Source organism: Elephas maximus, chromosome 22, assembly GCF_024166365.1.
Source record: "Elephas maximus indicus isolate mEleMax1 chromosome 22, mEleMax1 primary haplotype, whole genome shotgun sequence".
Taxonomy (NCBI): domain Eukaryota; kingdom Metazoa; phylum Chordata; class Mammalia; order Proboscidea; family Elephantidae; genus Elephas; species Elephas maximus.
The window spans coordinates 9,314,053-9,331,475 of NC_064840.1; the positions used below are offsets into that span (position 1 = coordinate 9,314,053).

General features: G+C 45.0%; 1 protein-coding gene across 1 annotated transcript in view; it reads left to right on the forward strand.

Annotated features, from left to right (window-relative positions):
- Positions 1-2,925: 2,925 nt before the first annotated feature.
- CCDC63 (coiled-coil domain containing 63) overlaps positions 2,926-17,423 on the forward strand; it is a 33,298-nt gene continuing 18,800 nt past the window's right edge. Inside the window, exons 1-3 of the mRNA XM_049866893.1 lie at positions 2,926-2,995; positions 3,429-3,592; positions 14,414-14,603. Of these exons, the coding sequence (XP_049722850.1) occupies positions 2,987-2,995; positions 3,429-3,592; positions 14,414-14,603 (363 nt within the window). The 5' untranslated portion in view covers positions 2,926-2,986. The remainder of the gene's footprint in view (positions 2,996-3,428; positions 3,593-14,413; positions 14,604-17,423) is intronic.

A 17,423-nucleotide genomic window follows, 5' to 3' on the forward strand; every position in this document is an offset into this window, starting at 1 on the left:
AGGTAGAGCAATGAAATGCTCATGTCAGGAGTCACACAGAGAATGATGGGTAACCTCCTCTATACTGCTAATGTTACTTTTCTATTTTATTTTATTTTTTTTGCAGGGAGGAAGAATTGGGCTCCTCTGAGTTAGCACGCGTAAAGTATGTAACCAGAAGGGTTGTTGTGAGGAACGCTGAGAGAGTATGAATGAGGGGTTGAGAAAGAAGATGGATGGGACTGTGAGTGGACGAGGGAAGAGATAAGGGACTGAATGGCGAGGTGAGTGGACGAGTGAGGGAATGAGAGTGCTGACTGAGTCGAGAAGTTACTCAGGGTCAAGAGGGGCCTGACTAGTCTGGTGAGGGGGCTGCTGCGGGGAAGGGGAAAGGGCGGGGTCTCCGAGGGGTTTGTCATATCCCTCCAAAGTCTCCCCTTTCCAGCAGCTCTTATCCCCTTCAAGGCAGAACGCCCCGTCTGTGCGGGTCACAAAGGCGCCGTTCCAGGGGTCCGAGAACGCCCGGGGGTGGAGCTGTGGGCTGGCGCAGCGAGGCCGCAAGGCGAGCAGCCCTCCTGGCGCGGCCGGACTCGGTCCGAGCAGCCTGGTAGGCGGCCCTGGTAAGTTTGCTCTACTCGCCTGCCGCTCCACAGCGCCCTCTGCCGGGCAGCACAGCCGGGGCGAAGCGCAGGTATAGGGGCTGCTCCCAGCCCATCCTGACCTTTAGCTGCCTTGTGCCCTGAAAATACCATAACCAAACCAAAAACCAAACCCAGTGCCGTCGAGTTGATCCCGACTCATAGCGACCCTATAGGAGAGTATTACTGTCCCGTAGAGTTTCCAAGGAGAGTCTGGTGGATTCGAACTGCCAACCCGTTTGTTAGCAGCCGTAGCACTTCACCACTACGCCACCAGAGTTTCCGAAAATACCATAGTCTCCCTCAATTAAACGTAAACAAATTATAGTATGTAAAATAACTCCAAGAAATCCAACAGTTAAATTTTCCCCTGTAACAATCCCAATCAAAAAAAAAATTTTTTTTTCAAAATTGGGATTGTTATGGGGGAAAAAATTGTGCGTGTGTTTCTGCACCTCTGCTCTGCCCTAAGCAGGTGTTTAATTTACCACCAGGTTGTGCACCCCAGGCTCAGTTCTTACAGCCCCCACCGCCACCCTCAACCTACTAGTCTGACCTTCTCGGGCCAGACTTTCCTGTCAAAACTTAGCAGCAAAGGAGGCCCGCCCTTCCCCAGCTAATTAAATATTAACCCCCCAAAAATAAAAATAAAAAAACAAACCCAGTGCCATCGAGTCGATTCGGACTCACAGCGACCCTATAGGACAGAATAGAACTGACCCATAGAGTTTCCAAGGAGCGCCTGGCGGGTTCAAACTGCTGACCCTTTGGTTAGCAGCTGTAGCACTTAAACACTATGCCACCAGGGTTTCCAAATAAATATTAGACTGTAAAAATTATCTCTGTGGGAGGGAACTTCATTCATTCAACCAGTGTTTGCCAAGGGTTTACCATGTGCCTGGTACTATGGATGCTGTGATGAATAGACTGAGGCCCAGGGAAGGGGTGACACATGCCTGACATCCCTGACCTGTGCTCCTGAACTTCCCAGCAGGAGAACTCCTTTGGTTGCAAGTGATAGAAAATTCATCTTGGATTATTTTAAGGGAATATATTGATTCATGTAACTGAAAACGACCCAGATGTTATCTTCAGGCTTGGCTTGATCCAGGGACTTGATTGATGTCACCAAGACTCTCTGCGCTCCTCCATCTTGGCTTTATTCTCAGGCTCCATGCGGAGGCAAGATGACTGCCAGCCACTGCCAACCTCATTCACGTAAATTCAAGTGTAGCAGAAAACAAAGTCTCTTCCTGAGTGTTCAAAGTTAGATCCCACTATTCATCCTGCTGGACTAGGCAGGGTCCTGTCCCATCCCTGAACTAAGCAGGCCAGGAGATTGAAACTATGCAGATTAGCCAGGGATCTGGCATTCTGATTGGTCCATCCAAAGTCACATGCTCCAATCGGGAGGTTCCAGGAGTGAGGGAGGGCTGACTTCCCAAAGAAAATTCAGGGTAGAGAGGAATAATACTGGGTGCCTCTCAAATCCTCGCTGAAGGTTCACTATGCTAAACCTTCAGTCTGTGAAATAACCCATGTCATACTAGCCACTGTTTACTGAACACTTACTATGTGCCTGGCAAAGTGCTAGGTGCCTTACATGCTCAACACCCTGTGAGGTGGCTTCTAGAATTTCTCCCATTTTCCAGATGAGCAAACCAAGGCTTCGAGAACTGAAGTGACTTGACCAAAGTTAGTCAGTGGCTGAGGAGAGATTTGAGCTCAAATCTATTAATCTCCACAACCAATGCTTTTTTTTACCACTACACAACAGGACCCCTCAGTGGGTGGCAAAGCTAGAAGTTTTTGCTTTAGGAATCGAGCCCCTGAAGTTTGGGAGTTGGGGTGTAGTGGGTCTCCTCTGAGTACTCACAGGCCAGAATTTAAGTTATGGTATTACAAAAATGCCTCTCAGAACCACTGGATTCTGCTTTAAATGGGGGAGTCCACCCGCAGCTGAAGCTGAGGTTGGGCGAATTTCATTTTAACCCCATTAGGGGACACAACACACTGATGCCATTTTGACCCCTTCTCTTTGGGAACACAGGGAGCAGAAGGGTAACTGGCACTCCAGAACCATCTGCCCAGCTTCTAATAATAAATTGTGAGAGGAACAGGTTTCAGGCAAACATTGCTTTTTTTTTTTTTTAAGTGCCTCTTTTCCCACCCGGGCAGCCATCTGCCGTGTCCTCCTCATGTGCCAATCTGAGGGAGAAGGACGGGACTGTGGAAGGTGGGGGAGGGAGGAAGTACCATAGAGTGGCTCACAAGTTCTTTTCCTTTGGACCCTGTGGACAGGCATTGCAGAGAGAGAAAGAAGCAATCGCTGGCTTTGACTAAGCAGAGGAAAACACTATTTCTTCAAGATGCCTTCGGTAATAACAGCTCCTAAGGAGCACTTACTATGGGTCAGGGGCTGTGCCGTTTCCTTTACACGTATTAGCTCACTTAATCCTCACAACGCACCTGTACGTACCCATTTTATAGACAAGGGACTAGAGACTCAGAGATGTGAAGTGATTTGCCCAAAGACTCACAGGCCATAAGTAGCAGTGTCAGGACTTGAAACCAGGACTCCAAAGAACACCCTCTTACCCTGCATAGGAAGGCTGCCTCTTCAGTATACAACATGGGGCCCAGCCTCCTCCCACCGTGACAACCCTGGACAGATTTTCCATGTAACAGATAAGCAGTTGCCATCACTCAAGGGTGGTCTTCCACCTCCTTCCCCCTCCCCCTTGAGCTGAAATGTGGCCTTCTCTAGTTACCTAAGCTGTTGCTCCTGCCCTCTGTCTCCCTCAACCAAAGAAGCATAGGAGAAAAGACTCTGGATATTCCCAGGAAGATTCAGACAAGACCAAAGAGCAACAGGCAGAGATGGAGCTTCGGAGGCTAAGGCAGCAGTTCAGGAAAATGGTGGACAGCCGGAAGACCTTTAACTTCCGCTCCCAGCAGAGGATCACCAACCAGTAGTAAGTGATGGCCAGAGTTTTATCCCGAATAAACTTAGAGAAAATTTTGGGTTTGGTTTCTTGGTGCTTGTCTTCTCTTGTGGCCTCTGGGGCAGGGATTCACCTCTTTCTTTCCTTCTTTTTAAAAATTTTATTGTGGTAAAAAATATATCTTAACACTTGCCATTTTAACGATTTCTAAGTGTATAGTTCAGTGGCATTAATTATGTTCACAATGTAGTATAACCTTTGTTGTTGTTGTTAGATGCTGTCGAGTTGGTTCCAACTCGTAGCAACCCTGTGTACAACAGAATGAAATAACTGCCTGGACCTGCACCATCCTCAAAATCATGGTTATGTTTGACCCCATTGTTGCAGCCACTGTGTCAGTCCATCTCATTGAGGGTCTTCCTCTCTCTCGCTGACCCTCTACTTTACCAAGCGTAATGTCCTTCTCCAGAGACTGATCCCTTCTGATAACATGTCCAAAGTAAGTGAGATGAAGTCTCACCATGCTTGCTTCTAAGGAGCATCCTGGCTGTACTTCTTCCAAGACAGATTTGTTCGTTCTTCTGCAGTCCATGGTATTTTCAATATTCTTTGCTAGCAGTATAATTTAAAGGCATCAATTCTTCTTCAGTCTTCCTTATTCATTGTCTAGCTTTAGCGTGAATATAAGGTGATTGAAAACATGGCTTGGGTCAGGCATACCTTAGTACTCAAGGTGACATCTAGCTTTTTAACATTTAAAGAAGCCTTTTGCAGCAGATTTGCCCAATGTGATGCATTGTTTGACTTCTTGATTGCTGCTTCCATGGGCGTTGATTGTGGATCCAAGTAAAATGAAATCCTTGACAACTTCAATCTTTTCTCCGTTTATCATGAAGTTGCTTATTGGTCCAGTTGTGAGGATTTTTTTTCTTTATGTTGAGGTGTAATCCATACTGTAGGCTGTGGTCTTTGATCTTCATCAGTAAAAGCTTCAAATCCTCTTTGCTTTCAGCAAGCAAGGTTGTGTCATCTGTATATCACAGGTTGTTAATGAGTCTTCCTCCAATCCTGATGCCCCATTCTTCTTCACGTAGTCCAGTTTCTCAGATTATTTGCTCAGCATACCAATTTAATAAGTATGGTGAAAGTCTACAACCCTGACACACACCTTTCCTGATTTTAAACCATGCAGTATTCCCTTGTTCTATTCAAACAACTGCTTCATGGTCTCTGTACAAGTTCTGCATGAATACAATTAAGTGTTCTGGAATTACCACTCTGCACAATGCTTTTGCATAGTCAATAAAACACAGGTAAATATCTTCCTGGTATTCTCTGCTTTCAGCCAAGATGCATCTGACATCAGCAATGATATCCCTCATTCCACGTTCTCTTCTGAATCAGGCTTGAATTCCTGGCAGTTCCCTGTTGATGTACTGCTGCAACCATTTTTGAATGATCTTCACCATAATTTTACTTGCATGTGATATTAATGGTATTGTTCGATAATTTCCACGTTCAGTTGGATCACCTTTCTTTGGAATGGGCACAGATATGAATCTCTTCCAGTTGGTTGGCTATGAAGCTGTCTTCCAAATTTCCTGGCATAGATGAATGAGTGCTTCCAGCATTGCATTTGTTTGTCGAAACATCTCAATTGGTGTTCCATCGATTCCTGGAGCCTTGTTTTTCACCAGTGCCTTCAATGCAACTTTTCCCACTAGGTATTTCCATCACCCCAAACAACATCTCAGTGCCCTTTAAGCAATAACTCTCCATCCTCCTTCCCCCCAACCCAGATAACATCTAATCTACTTTCTGTCTCTGTGGTTTGCATACTTGAGATATTTCATGTTATTGGAATCATACAATATTTGCCTTTTTCTGTCTGGCTTCTTTCACTTAGTATAATGTTTTTAAGGTTCATCCACGTTGTGGCATGATTCAGAACTTTGTTTCTCTTTATGGCTGAATAATATTCCACTGTATGGATAGACCACATTTTGTTTATCCATTAGTCAGTTGATGGACACTTGGATTGTTTCCACCTTTTGGCTATTGTGAATAATGCTGCAATGAACATTAACCAGCTGCCATTGAGTTGACAGCAACTCATGGCAACCCTATGTGTATCAGAGTAGAACTGTGTTCTGCATAGGGTTTTCAATGGCTGGATTTTTCAGAAGTAGATCGCTAGGCCTTTCATCTGAGGTGCCTCTGGGTAGACTTGAACCAACCAGCCTTTCAATTAGCTACTGAGCATGTTAACCATTTCCACCACCTAGTGATATCACACTGTGAACATTAGTGTACAAGTATCTGTTTGAGTCCCTGCTTTCAATTCCTTTTGAGGGCCTGCTTTGTGAACCCAATCTGGCAACCCGTGGTCATCTATCTACAAACACTGGTTACAAGAGAAAGCCATTTGAGATGCCTTAGTCTGGAGAAGGATTCATGATCAGAATCCAGGGGTATTTCTTGGACTCCAGGGGAAAAGCCCCCTGTGTCTTAGGGAAGGACTGAAATGAAAAGCCATTTCTGGTTCCTGCTTCTTTCTACACAGAGGTTTTGTTCTTCTGTCTCTGAAGATCAGCCCTTGCTGGTGGAAGATGGCTGCCTCCTACTCTTGAGCTTGCGAGTTACCAAGGGCCACACAGAGAGGCTGTCTTGAATCAATTCCAATCCCAAAGTTCCAGGAGAGGCAGAATCTGATTGGCTCAGACTGGGTCAGGTGTCTCTTCCTGGTCCAATCAGATGTGGCTGGGAGCTGGACCATAGGATACAAAATGGCTGCCCATGGCCATAGCAATGGAAGTGGAGGGAGTTCCCAGAGAAGGAAGGAATCTTTGAGCTGCCAGTAACCCAAATGATGTTTCCTACTGTGTCCTTACGGAAACTGCAAGACAGAGTATTTGAAATTGAGTTGTCCTTGAAATTTTGATGTGTATGGTACTGAAGGGAGAAGTCCAAGCTGCACTAAAGGCATTGGAGAAAAACAAGCTTCCAGATATTGACAGAATACCAATTGAGATGTTTCAACAAATGGATGCAGCATTAGAGGTGCTCATTTGTCTATGCCAAGAAATTTGGAAGACAGTTACCTGGCCAACCAACTGGAAGAGATCCATATTTATACCTATTCCCAAGAAAAGTGATCCAACAGAATGTGGAAATTATTGAACAATATCATTAATATCACACTTAAGTAAAATTTTGCTGAAGATCATTCAGAAGTGGCTGGAGCAGTATATCAATAGAGAATTGCCAGAAATTCAAGTCAGATTCAGAAGAGGATGTAGAATGAAGGATATAATTGTTGATGCCAAATATATCTTGGCTGAAAGCAGAGAATACCAGAAAGATGTTTAACTGTGTTTTATTGACTACCAAAGGCATTCAACTGTGTGGGTGATAACAAATTGGGGATAACATTGAGAAGAATGGGAATTCCAGAACAATTCATTGTGTTTATGAGGAACCTGTACCTAAATCAAGAGGCAGTTGTTCGGACAGAACAAGAGGATACTGAGTGGTTTAAAGACAGAAAAGGTGTGTCAAGGTTGCGTCCTCTCTCCATACCTATTCAGTCTGTACGCTGAGCAAATAATCTGAGAAGCTGAATTATATGAAGAAGAATGGGCATGAGGACTGGAGGAAGACTCATTAACAACCTGCGTTATGAGATGACACAACCTTGCTTGCTGAAAGTGAAGAGGACTTGAAGCACTTACTGATGAAGTTCAAAGACCACAGCCTTTAGTATGGATTACGCCCCAACATAAAGAAAACAAAAATCCTAACAACTGGACCTATAGGCAACATCATGATAAATGGAGATAACATTGAAGTTGTCAAGAATTTCATTTTCCTTGGATCCACAATCAACGCCCATGGAAGCAGCAGTAAAAAAAAATCAAAAGACAAATTTCATTGGGCAAATCTGCTGCAAAAGACCTCTTTAAAATGTTGAAAAGCAAAGATGTCACTTTGAAGACTAAGGTGTGCCTGACCCAAGCCATGGTGTTTTCAGTCATGTGCATGTGAAAGCTGGGCAATGAATAAGAAAGACCAAAGAAGAAATGATACCTTTGAATTGTGGTGTTGGTGAAGAATATTGAATATACCATGGACTGCCAGAAGAATGAACAGATCTGTCTTGGAAGAAGTACAACCAGAATGCTCCTTAGAAGCAAGGATGGCAAGACTTCATCTCACAGACTTTGGATGTGTTATCAGGAGGGATTAGTCCCTGGAGAAGGACATCATACTTGGTAAAGTAGAGGGTCAGTGAAAGAGAGGAAGACCCTCAATGGGATGGATTGACACAGTGGCTGCAACAATGGGCTCAAACATAATGATGGTTGTGAGGATGGGGCAGAACCAGGCAGTGTTTTGTTCTGTTGTACATAGGGTCGCTATGAGTTGGAACCAACTCAACAGCACCTACCCACAACAACAGCATGGTTTTTTGTGGCATTAGAAAAGTGTTCCCTTGGATTGAATAAACAGACATTACATCTTTGGATTCCCTCTGAGGGTTTCAAGCTGTAACTCCTTAGCTACATCCATAGTGTTTATAAAGGCAGAATGAACTGTCCATTATTAAAAAGAAAATCTTACTATTAGATGGTGCATATAGTTAAGAAACTGGGGAGAAGGAGTTTTTTAGATTTTCTATGAATGCCCCTCACATAGGCTCCTGGTAGCTCATATAAGACCTTGATGCGAGTTAGAACAAGGCACCCTTTTTAAGACTCTTTACTGCCATCTGTGGGAACAGTTGTCATTATGTAGGGATTTTGTCTGAACAAGACACTTCCCAGAAAAGTGTAGTAAACCAACACGTTAATGATGTTTATGAAGCTGATGGTTCTGCCTAGAGCTGTGCAGTCTACAACCTGCACATCTGTGTCTGGCAGCCCTGATTCAGAGCCCACTCCTGATGAACATCAGGAAATGTCTCTTTTCCAGTCTCTCCCTGACAATCTTTCTTGGTTCTTACCCTTATGCTCCCTCACCCCATAAACGTACACACACACACACACACACACACACACACGGTTTTCACTTTAAGTCAGTCCATTTGGTCTGATTTCCCTTTGAACTGAAGGGGAGAGGATGGAAGAATGGAAATGTTAGGCTGGGAGTGAAACTCCTATAAATAGGGACAGGACTAGGGTGAGGTGAGTGAGGCACCTAGGGAGCAAAATTTCAGGAGGCTGTCACTCTCAGGGTTGACCCTGCACTTGCACAACTGTGAGAGTGAGGACCTCCTTAAATTTTGCACTCTAGGCACCTCACTTGCCTCACCCCAGTCACAGTCCTTCCTGCAAGAGAGACAGACCTTCCTTTTGCTACTAATGCCCCGCCTCTGAAAGCCTAACTCTGGTGTCTTAGTTTCCTAGTGTTGCTATAATAGAAATACCGCAAGTGGATGGTTTTAAAGAACAGGCATTTATTTTCTCACAGTCATTCTCTTCCCCTATCCTTTCTGGAAATAGTTATTGTACTTACTACCTTTTAGGTGTGACTGAATGTTGCCCCCCTGTTATGGATTGAATTGTGTCCCCCCAAAATGTGTATCAATTTGGATAGGCCATGATTGCCAATTTTGTATGATTGTCCACCATTTTGTTATCTGATGTGATTTTCCCATGTGTTGTATACTACCTCTATGATGTTAATGAGGTGAGATTCGCAGCAGTTTTGTTAATGAAGCAGGACTCAATCTACAGGATTAGATTGTGTTTTAAGTCAATCTCTTTGGAGATATAAAAGAGAGAAACGAGCAGAGAGACAGGGAGACATGCCACTAAGAATGAAGAACCAGGAGGGGAGTGCATCCTTTGGACCTGGGGTCCCTGCACTGAGAAGCTCCTCGACCAGAGAAGATTGATGACAAGGACCTTCCCCCAGAGACAACAGAGAGAGAGAAGGCCTTCCCCTGGAGCTGGCATCCTGAATTCAGACTTCTAGACTGTGAAAGAAAAAATTTCTCTTAGTTAAAGTGCTCCACTTGTGGTATTTCTGTTATAGCAGGACTAGATATCCAAGACAATTTGGTATTGGGAGTGGGGTGCTGCTCTAACAGGTACCTAAAGTGTGGAAGCAATTTTCAAACTGTGAATGTGTAGAGGCTGGAAGAGTTTTAAAGTGCCGAATAGTCTTTGATGTCCATAATTCCACCAACAGTCGCTTCCAGGCAATCTAGGCTTTTACTATTAAATATGTATATATATATATATATATATATATATATATATATATATATATATATTTTAATAGTAAAAGCCTAGATTGCCTGGAAGCGACTGTTGGTGGAATTATGGACATCAAAAACAATTCTGGTAAGGATTCAGAAGGAAGTGAGGAGAGGTGTTAAACTGGAGATGGTGCAGATGGAGAGAAGCAGCAGCAGAAAAATACGGCAGCAGCAGAACAGGAGACCAGTGCGAGACAGCACTGGAGCCAACCCATAGAGCAAGAGAGCTGAGTGCCTTTGTGCAGGAGGCTTCTCGGTGGAGTGGGGTGCCTCCAGGTGCTTATTGGTAGAGCTGAAGAGCTTTGAAACACTTGCCCCAGCAGGGCAGATGAAGGTGGTGAGGCCTGAGGGGCTGAGAGGACAAGGAATCAGGGAGCAGAGCTGCTTCGGTCTCAAAGAGTGGGGCCATGACCTGTGCAGTCTCAAAGGATGGAGTTGTCACTCAGATGGATTAGGAGAATGGGGCTGCCCAAATTTGAGGGAACAGAATTGCCATTCCAATGGGCCTGGAAGGTGGAGCGAAAGCCCAGGACTGAGGGCTCTCCATGCAGAACCTGAAGAGTGGCTAATACCTAGAGTCTGGAGGGCAGGGCCATTGTCTAAATGGTTTCAGAGAACAGAGGATTATTTTCAAGCCTTGAGGGCTAATGTCACGTGTCCTGCTGACTTGCTTGTTGTCAGTTGTTAAGTGCTGTGGAGTTGATTCCGACTCATAGCGATCCTATGTACAACGGAACAAAACAACTGCCTGGTCCTGTGCCATGCTCACAGTTGTTGTTATGTTTGAGCCCATTGTTGCAGCCACTGTGTCAGTCCATCTAGTTGAGGGTCTTCCTCTTTTTCACTGACCTTCTACCAAGCGTGATGTTCTGCTCCAGAGAATGGTCCCTCCTGATAACATGTCCCAAAGTACGTGAGGCAAAGTCTCGCCATCCTTTGCTTCTAAGGAGCATTCTGGCTATACTTCTTCCAAGACAGATTTGTTCATCCTTCTGGCCATCCATGGTATGTTCGATATTCTCCACCAACATCATAGTACAAAGGTGGCCATTCTTCATCAGGTTTCCCTATTTGAGAGTCATTTACCCCACATGAAGAGATGAGGAAGAATGTGGGTATAAGGAGGGGAAGCAGAAACGAAGTTTCCAACTGAGTAGTAAAAGAGGAAAAAAAGGTGTCTTAGTCATCTATTGCTGCTATAACAGGAATACCAAAAGTGGGTGGCTTTAACAGAAATTTATTTTCCCACTGTTTAGGAGGGGAGAAATCCAAATTCAGGGCACCAATTCCAGGGGAAGTCTTTTTCTCTCTGTTGGCCCTTGTCTCTTTTCTGCTACTGTTCCTTGGTTCCTTGGAAATCTCATGCGTGTAGCATCAATCCTCCCCCCACTCCCTGCTTGCTTTCTTCTGTGCCTGATCGATTCCTTTTATATCTCAAATGTGACTGGCTTAAAACACACCTGGTGGTGCAGTGGTTAAGAGCTCAGCTGCTAACCAAAAGGTCGACAGTTCAAATCCACCAGTCACTCCTTGGAAACCCTATGGGACACTTCTACTCTGTCCCATAGTGTCGCTATGAATTGGAATTGACTCTACAGCAATAGGTTTGATACACTGATACGGCCTCATTAACATAACAAAGAAAGGCCTATTCCCAAATGGGATCACACCCACAGGTCTGGGGGCTAGGATTTACGACACATGTTTTTGGGAACACAATTTCACTCCATAAGATCTGGTATAGTCTTGTCCTCAGCCTTTTTTTTCTTTCCACCTTAACAAAGACCTCTTTCCAGGAGCAGATTAAGAAAAAGCCCAAAAACCAAACCCGTTGCCATCGAGTTGATTCAGACTCATAGCGACCCTATAGGATAGAGGAGAGCTGCCCCTTGGGTTTCCAAGGAGAGGTTGATGGATTCGAACTGCTGACCTTTTGTTTAGCAGCCGAGCCCTTAACCACTGCATCATCAGGGCTCCAGAAGGTTAAGAGGGGAAGAGAAATCCCAGCGACTGCAGCCTTAAAAGACAGAATGCTCCAGAACTGGGTATCCATTAACCACTAGCCAAGCCATCTGTGGCTATTTACATTTTAAATTAATTAAAAAAAAAAAAAATTCAGTTCCTCAGTTGCATAGCCACATTTCAAGTGCTTGATAGCCACATGTGCCTAGTGGGTACTGTTGGACAGCACAGATGTAGAACATTTCATTGTCATTGTGGAATGTTCTATTGGTCATAAAGGTTTACTGGCACACAGCCATGCCTGTTTGTTTATGTATTGCTTATGACTTGGGCTATAATGGCAGGGTTGGGTATGTGTAACAGAGGCCCGCAAAGCCTGAAATATTTACTTTCTGTCCCTTTACAGGGAAGTTTGCCAACCACTGCTCTAGAACACTCCTTGCTGTTCTAGAGTGGTGCTTCTAAAACTATAATGTGCTTACGAATCACTTGAGAACCATGTCACAAAGCAGATTCTGAGCCAGTAGGTTTTGGTTGGAGCCTGAGATTGTGCATTGCTACAAACTTCCAAAGGACGCTGATGGCCTGTCTGCTTTGATGGCTGGTCTGCCCTGATGCCTGGTCTGCAATCCGAACTGAGCAGCAGGGACAGGGTACTCGGACTTCGCAGGAAACATGACCTCTCTGCCATTTTCTGTAGTTCAGTTGTGCAGTCTCACAGGGCCTTTCTTTGCCCACATTCCCATTCTTTGCCCACCCCGACTCCTTTTCCAGGGCAGAGAAAGAAGAAGACTCATATCAGCCAGTTTTAATAAATCATTAGCAGCTCAAGTAGAGAAAGTAGCAGAGGTTAGAGGTGATTGCCCCTCTCTGGGCTGATGCAAACTGAAAAAATCCCGTCTGATATCTTTGCCCCTCGTTGCCGAAGGTAATTGGCTGTCAAGTCTGGAAGGAGGTCTGCAGAGCAGATAGATGCCAGCAGACCTGCTGGCAAAAGAGAACGTGGGGCTCCAGCCAGGTCTAGGGAATGAGTTTTGACAGGCACAGCTGTAAGTTGTTCCGCAGGAAAACAGTCCCCCTTAGAGAAGGGTGAGCTGTAGAAATACAACAAACTAGGCCTCAGGCAGGAGCCCTGCTGGCGCAGTGGTTAAGGTGCTCAACTGCTAACCAAAAGGGCAGGGGTTCAAACCCCCCAGCTGCTCCATGGGAGAAAGATATGGCAATCTGTATCCGTAGAGCTTTATAGCCTTGGGAACCCTGGGGGTTACTATGAGTCAGAAGGCAGTGGGTCTGGTTTCTTAAGCCTCAGGCAGAGGGCAGTGGTGGTTTAGTGGTAGAATTCTTACCTTCCATGCAGGAAACCAGAGTTCGATTCCTGGCCAATGTACCTCATGTGAAGACATCGCCCCTCTGTCAGAGGAAGCTTCTGTTTTGCTATGATGCTGAATGGGTTTCAGTGGACTTTCTGATGGAGATGGACTAGGGAAAAAAGGTTTGTTGATCTGCTTCTGAAAATCAGCCAGTGAAAACCCTATGGATCACAGTGGTGCACTCTACAGCTGGTCATGGACTTTCTGATGAAGATGGACTAGGGAAAAAAGGTTTGTTGATCTGCTTCTGAAAATCAGCCAGTGAAAACCCTGTGGATCACAGTGGTGCACTCTACAGCTGGTCACGGGGATGGCTCAGGACCAGGCGGCATTGCCTTCAGTTGCATGTGGAGTTGCTATGAGTCGGGGGTGGACTAGACGGCAGCTAACAACAGCAACCACAGGTCTGGGATAACCGAGTTCTGGACCTGGACCCAGGACCACTCTCTGCCTGGCTTCCCTTCTCTCTCATATGATTGGAGCCGGTGGGAAGTAGAATTCTGCCTTAGTTATCTAGTGCTGCTATAACAGAAATACCGCAAGTGGGTGGCTTTAATGAACGGAAATTTATTTTCTCACAGTTTAGGAGGTGAGAAGTCGGAATTCAGGGCCCTGTCTGTAGGAGAAGCCTTTTCTCTCTGTGTCTTCTCTTGGGGGAGGTCCTTGTCTCTCTTTAGCTTCTGTTCCTTGGCTCTTTGGTGATCTTCGTGTGGTGTGGCATCTGTCCTCTCCCGTCTCTGCTTGCTTGCTTGCTTAATCTGCCCTTTTATATCTCAAATGGTATTGATTTAATACATAACCTACACACCCTACACTAAAACTGTCTTATTAACGTAACAAAGAAAACCCATTCTCAAATGGCATTATAACTACAGATATAAATTTCTCCCCCCCAACAAAAAAAAACCAAAACACATTGCCTACTCACAGTGACCCTATAGGACTCATTCCCTACTCAGAGTGACCCTCTAGGACAGAGTAGAACTGCCCCAAAGGACTTCCAAGGAGTGGCTGGTAGATTCGAACTGATGACCTTTTGGTTAGTAGCCAAGCACTCAACCACTGTACCACCGGGGCTCCAACCAGCCACAGGTATAGGGGTTAAGATTTACAACACATATTTTGCGGGGGCACAATTTGATCCATAACATTCCCTGAATCCCCTTCCAGGGCTGAGGCACCCGCAGTATGTGATGAAGGTGCCTTTGAGGCTCAGGATTAATCATTCACTCCTTCTCCCCTCTGCCCACCACCCAGCAAGGAGATCAAGACCCTGAAAGAGGAGCAGGATGAGATCACCCTGATCCTGAGTCTCATCAAGTCCTCGAAGAACTTGAGTCTGAATAAGAAGAACTACATGGAGCTGCGGTTTTTGCTGCAGACCAAGGAGGACTACGAGACCCTGATTAGATCCATGAAAACACTGCTGACTGAGCTGGATGAGAAGGTGTGGCCTTTCTCTTAAAGGGTTCTCTTAAAAGACCCATGGCAGCGGGGAGGAATGGATGAAGCACCTCGATAACCTAGGCAGGACCTGACACCCCAGCATCCACAGACCAAAACCCAAAACCAAACTCATTGTCCGTAAGTCGATTCTGATGCCTAACAACCCTATGGGACAGAGTAGAGCTACCCCATAGGGTTTCTGAATCTGTAAATCTTTAGGGAAGGAGACTGCCACATCTTTCTCCTGTGGAGCAGCTGGTGGATTTGAACTGCTGACCTTTTAGTTAACAGCCAAATTCTTTAACCACCGCACCTCCAGGGCTTCTCAACATCCACAGGGACTGTATTAATACAGGTGTCATTTAATGGCTCCCTCACCAGGCTGCCAGCCTATCCCAGTGCCTGGCACATAGTAGGTCCTCACTCAATATTGTCTGAATGAATATGGAAACCTCATTAACATCATTTCTCTGCTTAAAGCCCTCCAGCACTAAATCGTATGCCTGAAAAACGTTGACTTGGCAAATGCTGTGTTATACATATTTTTACAATACAAAAAAATTTTTTTTTTTAATTATCTATATGAGACCAAAGGGACAGCAGTAACTCCAGTATAAGTGAGTAGCTTAGGGGACACTGAGTCTAATGTAATGGGAGGAGACAACTAAAACAGAAATAACAAGAATGTTGACACAATGTGAGGAATGTAACCAGTGCCACTGAATAATATGTGTTGGAATTGTTGAATGGATGCATGTTTTAATGTGTATATTTTCATCAAAAATAAAATAAAATGAGATTTTAAGATATAAACAGCAACACAAAAATTATATATAAATTGTGGTTGGTTGCTGTGTGCCATGGAGTCAAGTCTGACTCACAGTGACCCCATGTGACAGGGTAGAACTGCTCCATAGGGTTTTCTAGGCTGTAATCTTAATGGGAGCAGATGGCCAGGTCTTTTCTCCTGCAGAGCCGGTGGTGGGTTCGAACCTCTGACCTTTCAGTTAGCAGCAGAGTGCTTAACCGTTGTGGCACCAGGAGCCTTTATATGTAATTACTAGAAAAAATAAAATAGCAAAGAAGTGAAAAAAAAAAAAAAACCCTCTGAATAATTTCCCATTGTTCTTTCAATAAAGGCCAAACTCCCCGGTGTGGTATACTCTATCGAATTGTGCCTTTCCCTCCTCTTCCACCTTCTGTCCTGCCCCGTCCCTCTCTGTGTCCCTTCCACACCGGCCTCTTCACCGTCCTGGGAACCCCCTCTCCTATCTGTCACGTCCATGCCTTTGCACATGCTGTTCCCTCTGCCAGGAATGCCCTTCCACCTGTTTGCTGCTTGGGGAACTCCTATTCATCCTTTAGGTCTCAGCTCAAATGACCCTGCTTTGCATGCAGAATACCTTGTATCTCCTCTCCCTGAAGACTCATCCCCTTTATGTTTTTTTTTTTTTCCTGCCAGTCCAAGATAGTCAGCTCTCTGAGGACAGGGACCATCTCTGTCTTGATTACCATCATACGCCTGCTGTCTGGCACAGAACAGGCATTTAATAAACATGAATGAATAAATGACTTATGAATGAGTCAATGTGTGAATGAATGAATGAGAAAGGAGGTGATAAAGGAAAATTGAAGAAAAGATGGGAACATGGGTCCTCAGGAGCATTAGGGAAAGGCAACCTCATTTGCTGTCCTCAAAGAATATGACACTCACCCTTTAAAGCAAACCGTCTTATCCCAATTTAAGCCCACCCCAAAAAACCCACTGCCGTCAAGTCGATTCCGACTCATAGCAACCCTATAGGACAGAGTAGAACTGCCCCATAGAGTTTCCTGGCGGATTTGAACTGCTGACCTCTTGGTTAGCAGCTGTAGCACTTAACCACTACACCACCAGGGTTTCCTTAATTTAAGCCCAAGAATGGGCAAATTCCAGAATCCCTCTCCCTGTGCCCAACACAGAACCCAGAGCCCTGTCCTTGCAAGAGGTCACTGCGCTAGGAACCTCATCAGGCCCTGCCTGGCCTTACAAAATAATAAATAAGCCAACTGGAAAACAGCAACTTGCTTAGGCAATACATTTCTCCGCCAGCCACAGCCTTTGGTAATGCCTCCCATCGGGCAGAGGCCTAATTACTCTCGGCATCACAAAAGCAGCCTTCTGACATAAAGACACAAAAGGGATCTCGACTCTGAATTTAATCACAAGAGCCACCGGGGAAATGCTGACGCCACAGCTTCCTTTTGACAAGGAGCTGAAGCCTGAGGACTCTGGGGGTCATCTCTAGCAGGGGTGGCCATTCCTTCCGAGCAGGAGATGTTGCAGTCTGGCAATACTGCGCTCCATATATTAAGACAAGTCACTTGTTTTAGTGCATCAGCGAGTTTGTGTTGAACATGCCGCCTGTGCATAGAGAGAACTGGAGAGGGACACAAAGTAAAACAGGGAACTTGACTTTAGATGTCAGGACTGATGAAGCTCTTTATTTTTGCTCTGAGGGAATTTTGTGAGTGTGGGGTAATGGCTAAAGTCTAAACCCTGGCTGATGTCAATCATAAATGAAATTAATTTGCCTTACCAGTGTGTGTGAGATACAACAGTTTCCTCAATGCCTGATAACCTGAGCTGCCATCTTGTTTGATGTACTAGTGAGAATGTGTTTAGCTGCAAGTAACATAATTCTTGATTAAAAGCAGCTGAGGGAATAAAGTTTGCTTTTCTCACATAACAAGAGATCTGTCTGGAACTAGGCCATCCCAGGGATAGTTTAGCAGCTCTACAATGATGGGTTGGTTTTTTTCTCTCTGAACCTTTTGGTCC